Source organism: Branchiostoma floridae, chromosome 4 (assembly GCF_000003815.2).
Source record: "Branchiostoma floridae strain S238N-H82 chromosome 4, Bfl_VNyyK, whole genome shotgun sequence".
In the NCBI taxonomy this organism is placed as follows: domain Eukaryota; kingdom Metazoa; phylum Chordata; class Leptocardii; order Amphioxiformes; family Branchiostomatidae; genus Branchiostoma; species Branchiostoma floridae.
The window spans coordinates 12,880,334-12,887,057 of record NC_049982.1 but is presented as its reverse complement, the minus strand read 5'-3'; the positions used below and the strand labels follow the sequence as shown (position 1 = coordinate 12,887,057).

Here is a 6,724-nt window from a genome sequence, read left to right as displayed (position 1 = left end):
AAGCACGATGGTATTTGCAGACGGGTTTCAAGGTCAAAAGGTAACCTACAATGGTTGAAGCACCAGTGTGACCACTGTGCAGAAATATCGATTATAACACTTATCAAGGAAATCGTCGTATAGTTATAGCTAACTGCTCATAAAGTATACCTTTTCTGAGTCCATAGATTCCTGGGCTTTTAAACTGATAGAAAGCTGAAAGCGTGCCAAAGGAGTACCAAAGCTACTGTAGACATCACGTAATGGCACAGAGTAGAAAAAGATGGAGAATAATCCGCTTAGCATCGCATGAATACCACATCGATCATCGCATACTGCAACCGACGATGTGTACAATTTGATTCAGGATTCTAGTAACACAGTTCGGCTACCATTGCTGAGACTATCAATAGGTTAGGCCTCGCTTTACACTCCATTTACAATAGCACGAAGTCGCATTACGCAGCCTGTGGTGCAGTTTTGTATTGACACTTTACTTTGGATACTTATGATGCATAATTTGACATTACTAATCAAGCTCCGTCACATTGAAAGTACATTGCCATGAGAATCTTGTATGTAGGAAAATCATTTAAGTACTATATTTACCGCAGTGACTGCTCTCAGCTTAGAAAGCTTTTATATTTATTGACCGATGAGGCGATAGATTATTCCTTTACGTAACGTAATCGGCAATTCATGAATGACAAGCTATTTTTCATGTGTATTCTTTAAATATTTTCTGGGAGTGACTTGATGGAAAAATCTATAATCCAGGGCCCAGTCGCTCTGATTGTACAGAATTAGCAGAATGACTGCCTTTTGAAATTCGTCTTATAAGGTTATTTCTGTCATAAAAGTATGATTGAGAGCACATGTGCCGAACAGTTGGATTATATTGCTGATGGACCACTTGAATCGATAGGAAATAATTGATACAGTATTGATAATAATCGCGATCGGTTTTAACCCTCAGAAGGTTCTTCACAAGTTGTCTCCTCAGACCATACTTACCTCGGCTTCCCAGTCAAATCTGATAATGACAGTAACGCTGTAGATGCCAAAACTACTCACGTTAAGGAAGACTGAGTACTCCTCGGAGTACTTTGATTTGTCAGCCGTTTCAATGTTTCATTTGTATTTATATGTTCCGAAGTGTAATGTCTATTTATTTTCTTTGTAACATGCTTTCATTTCTTTGTATGTAAATACTGGGTCCTACTGAAAACCAGTTTCTCTAAACTGAATAGGCTACCCAGGCGTTTGAAAATAAATAAACAAACAAGCAAACTCAATGCTTCTCCAAGCTACATGTACGCTTTGTCATAAATGTTCCTTTTCACGGATTGATTGATTGATTGATTGATTGATTGATTGATTGATTGATTGATTGATTGATTAGAAAAATCTAAATGGGAATGTGATATGCTTAAACTAGGAAGCTGACAATTGCGGTAAATGCAGATCGCCAGCCTCCAAATTTTCCAATCTGACAAGAAAGATTAAACCGACTTTTTACGTTCTTGTCAACTTTACTCCATAACACGCACATTTGACACGGATTACCTGTAGCGACAATATCGAACTCATCTGTACATCAAAGACGATCTGTAGCCCCTGAAGGCAAGCAGCTGTTCTGTGCCCCTTGTGATAGTTGATACGTATACAGAAACGTACATTTTGCCTACATGATCAAATTGAAGTCTAAACTGTACGAATATCTCCACAGTTGCAGCACATAGATACCCTACAGTTACGAGTTGATACTTAACAATTACCATGTAACCTTAAATGTCATGGTGATTACAATAACAAAAAATATTCACAAACTATACTCAAATATCTCTGATACTCAAAGTTACATTTCTGACTAGAATCCAACAGATCTATAACTCAGGCACTTACACAAACTGACGTTAACCTGCAATACACTTCATACAAAATGACAGCCATCCATCAATAGGTGTTCTCAACAGCAACAGTCATGGGTACAGATAACATCGTTGTAAGTCATTGCTCTAAACGGCAACTGATAAGATACTACGCTCCCATTATTGGCCACTAAAACAATATTTGTAAACAATAGACAGGCAACATTTGCGAGCAATACAGCATATTTTACCCTTTTCCCTCCTCATGCAAAAATAAACTGCTCCAAAAATGAATTTTGAAAAGTCACCCTCTATTGGAAATGGACTTTTCTGGTGGCATTCCTAGTTGAAATGGACCGGTTTGAAAACAATTCCTCTAAGAAAGTGCAAAATTGAAGTTAAAGAAAAACAACCCCGTCCGAGAATGTTCTCTTTTAGTAGTTCCCACATTTGAAATGAATCAGAAACACTTCTGCTCACAAAATTGAATTTTGCATAGTAAATCTTGTCTTCAAGTGAATTCAGATGTTCCCCTGCATGAATGAACAATGTCAGATTACATATTTTTGTCTAAATTATCCAAATAAACCATTCTTGGATAGCGCATGCCAAAATATGAATAATAACGTCCTGTAAGCAGATGTCTTAGGCATGCCCGTACCTTCTTAGGCCACCTGGCTGAAATACCAGGGTACAGAAGACCAACTTGTACTTTATGGATCTAAAATGGCCTAGAATCTTCAAATACATCATTCTAAAGAAGCGTATGCCAAAAAGTGCATAGTTCCTGCGAATAAAGGTCCTAGGTATTCCTGTACCAAGTTGCAGATCATCTGATTATAATACCAGAGCACAGTGGCCATCAATGTGCTTTTTGGTCTAAAATGTATATCACAGTTGTTAATAGTTCTATGGGCATGTTAAAAATCACTACGGTGTAATATCATAGCGAAAGAGGCGTGGATGTACATATTTGGTCATACAATGACCGAAAATTGCAAATTAAGCATTTTGATTTCCTTTATGCCAAAAAATTAAACTAGTATCAAAATCTTATAGGCAGATGTCCAAGGCACTCATATACCAAATGCCAGGTCCAAAGGTTATGCTACCAGCGCACGGGTGGTATAAATTTCTAGTTTAAAGTTGGTCATGATATAATTTTAAATTTCTATACTCTACCCCTGTGCCAAATTTGGTCAAAAATGCAGAGATGAAACGATTTGAAAGTAGCCTGAGGAGGAGGAGAAGATTCGCCAGGAAAAATAATGTATTTCATACAATACCTGTGGTAGGGGTGAAATATAATTTTTAAAACGAATGGTTACTCTGTGCGCCTAAGTTGAAGCTCTGCGTGGGAGTTGGTGCGTGTGTGAAGCCTCTTGAGTCCACAATTAGGACGGGTTATGTAAAGCGGTGACTGCTGTACAGAACAGTTATATATGTGACTCTTTCACATTTTAAGGCGGAATTAGTGTTACCTTGGGCAATCGTACAGGTAGCGATGTTGCCATAGCTTTTTGTCGTGTGTCATAATTGACTTCGTGTTACATGCAGCATTATGGACGTTTACAAATAACCACCAACGTCTGATCCATTCCACACAACTTACACAATACTTTTAAAACGTCAAATTAGCCGTTTACATGAGTAGAGAGTACGGCTGAAATACAATATATTTTTTCCTTACAATGTATAGCTTCTATTTGTTGCTCTTGATTAAGATATACATGTACACTCACAAATCAATAGAGACCATTGTGATTCTGAGTTCATGGTTACGTGTTGGTTTGAGCATCTCTCTATGGTGTTGGAGATGATGGTGTCGTCACCGTTTTAAGTTTAACTGCTGCAGCAACAATATGTCAACTGTTAATTACGTGGAATGTCAATGCTTTTGATTCATACGTGCTTTCCTTTAAGCACAGTTTACCCTGTATGTCCTTGCTCCCTTTCCCATGAGGAACCCGTACCATGTAGACCGGTCTACTCTCCAACGTTGTAGCTTCCGACCTCCGTCATCTCGATCTCTTCGAAGGTGTCCTGTTCGTCAAACTGCTGTCGTTGTCATACTGACCTGGGGGCTCTGTTGGAGGTCCTGTACTCCGCCATTTCGTAGGTGTCCGCGGGACAGCAGGGAAAGTTTACCGCTGTGTCGCTTCCTCTGTAGGCCACACGCCGACACAACATCCTCCAAAACGCCTTCCGAAAGTCATTGTTGAAAGCGTAGATGATGGGGTTGAGCATGGAGTTGGCCCAACCCAGCCATTCGAACACTGTGAATACAGTGTGGTCTATGCATGTAAAGTTTGCTTTCCCTCCCGTTCGCAGCGGGCAGAACGGCAGAAGACAGTTGAGGATGAAGAAGGGCAGCCAGCAGACGATGAAGACGCCAAGGATGCAGGCTAGAGTCTTGAATATTCGCGTTTCTCGTCTCAGGGCTGTTCTGGACTCTTGTACGGACTTCGTGTTCTGGTTGACTGAGCGGTGAAGTGCAGCAATGTCCTCGTATTTCCGCCGAGCGATCTGCATGATCTTGCTGTAGGCCAAGACCATGATGATGACAGGAATGTAGAAGCTGACGAAAGAGGACGTGATGGCGTAGATTTCGTTCATGTTCGACTCACACTGACGTTGCGTGACGGTTATAGTTTCTCCTATATGGTGAAAGCCTAGACCAATGGGAATGAGGGAGATCATTGCTGACAAGCACCAGGCTAGACCAATCATGATGGCCGCCCGACAGCAGGTCATGTCTCGTTCGTACTTGAAAGGGTCCGAAATGGCCCAGTATCGATCCACGCTGATGACACATAGATTCAAGATAGACGCTGTGCAGCACATGACGTCCAGTGAGACGAAGGTCGAGCAGAACTGTCCGAATGGCCAGTATCCCAGTAGCTCTTGAGCCGCTGCCCAGGGCAGGACCAGGAAACCTACCATCAGGTCCGATACAGCTAAGGAGCAGATGAAATAGTTGGTGACTTTGGACCGCAGATGTGGATACTTCATGACTGCAGTTAGAACCATCAGGTTCCCTAGGATCGTCAATAGGACTATGAGGTACAGAGTTCCGCCTACTCCAACAACCCTGAGTAGGTCCACTCCATCCAGGTCTTCCCATCCTTGGAACATGTCCGAGCTGTTCGTGCTGTTGTTTACAGCCACCATCGTCATGTTTCCTGGCACGGCTGATGAGCGCAGGAGATCTGCAAAACCCGGTCCCTCCCTATGCCGTGTATCTCCAGTAGGATTTCTGTGATAAAATCAGAAAAAAAAGTAATGTTACATGCTATAGATATCCAAGGCCTTGCATATTGAATACGCCCCAGTGTTAATACAGTTATAAAATCACAGTGATTTAATTACAAATTGGGACTGGGTTTAACCCTGAGGATGACATTGCTGGCGATCGTGCATTTTTCACCTGTATAGCGCCACGCTGTCTCAACATGATCGATTCCCATTTTACCTTCTGCACGTATTATTTCAAAATTACTGCCTGTTAGTCATCCAACTGTTTGTGAAAATGTGGACGGGGAATAGAATAGGCACACAATCAGAACAACCTATAGCTAGAGAGACGTTGTCAGGCAGATATTAGTTTTCCAGGCTCAGAGGGTATGATGTTAGACTGCGTTTGCTGCTGCTTTATGAGACCTCCAAAGAGACCCTGAGATGTTGGCATTAGCAATGGCATATATATATATTCTTCATCAGCCAACTCTGTATTACATGCCTCGTCTGTTGCATTCAAACACCATTACCCTAGCGTGTTTGAAGTTAAAGGTTTTCTACAGAAACGTGGGGATTCATATAGCCATCCCGACGGAGGAGCCATCATTCTGGATAAGAGTAGAGCACTTCATCGGTCAGACCACCTGCCCAACTTAGGGCACGGTATTAGATGGGCATCCTCGCGAAATTGTACATCATATGAAACAGTCTACATACGAGAGGGGCCGCCATCAAAAGTAGGTGTCGTTGTGGGAACGTGGGCCATGGGAGTAACCTGTTCCCCAATCTATAGCCATTCTCTGTAAGAGATGGTGCAGCAAATCTGGCTTTACTTTATCGCTTTTTAAATAGCAATTATTCCGCTTGAGCTCCACTCACTTGGACTAATTCTCCAACATTTCTCGACAAGGACACGTTTTGCACTTTGACAGAGACAAATTCCAGTTAGCTTGACGAAAGACATCTGAAATTGCTTTAGAGCCGTGTAATGATATGAAGCAAAATTTTAAAAAAATGCACACACTTCAAAATTTCCTCAATCCTTGCCACAACTCGTCATCATCCCGTATCGAAGTCAAAACCTATAGAATGTCATTGGAAAGAAACTTTTCTCATGGGATTCCGCTGACGCACTGTCGCTGTGCTCCCTTCAGAATCTACCGCATGAGACTACGCCTTCAAGCTACCCAACCATTTATCGAGATACAAATGTAGCTTGCTGGAGACTGAACGGCACCGAGAAATATCCCTAGTTCAGCTTACTTACCGCAACAATACATCACTCTGTGCAGTCTTTGTGTATTGCCCACGAGGCATGATAAGGTCAAAGATGGTCTGTCCTCTGACGTATACTACTTTAAACTTTCATACGCTACCGTTAAGTGCTAACGAATCCAAAATGCGATGACGCAACAATCTGAAGCCTTTCTGTGCTATCTAAAGTGAAAAGAAGTAATACGGATAGACATTTGACATAATTTAACTAAGTCATAAACGCCAATGGCACCAATCTATTCTGTAGTGGAGATATAGTTCTTGGTAGAAACTATGACACCTTAGCACTATTATCAAGGGCACTGAAATACTGTTGAGTGACCCATTTTCAACTTTGTTTTAACCTTCCTACAACAGCAGAG

At 41.5% G+C, this 6,724-nt stretch overlaps 1 protein-coding gene across 1 annotated transcript in view; it reads right to left on the bottom strand.

Annotated features, from left to right (window-relative positions):
- Positions 1 to 1,415: 1,415 nt before the first annotated feature.
- LOC118414902 (D(1) dopamine receptor-like) overlaps positions 1,416 to 6,724 on the bottom strand; it is a 37,018-nt gene continuing 31,709 nt past the window's right edge. Inside the window, exon 2 of the mRNA XM_035819198.1 lies at positions 1,416 to 5,106. Coding sequence (XP_035675091.1) covers positions 3,918 to 5,027 — 1,110 coding nt within the window. The 5' untranslated portion in view covers positions 5,028 to 5,106 and the 3' untranslated portion in view covers positions 1,416 to 3,917. The remainder of the gene's footprint in view (positions 5,107 to 6,724) is intronic.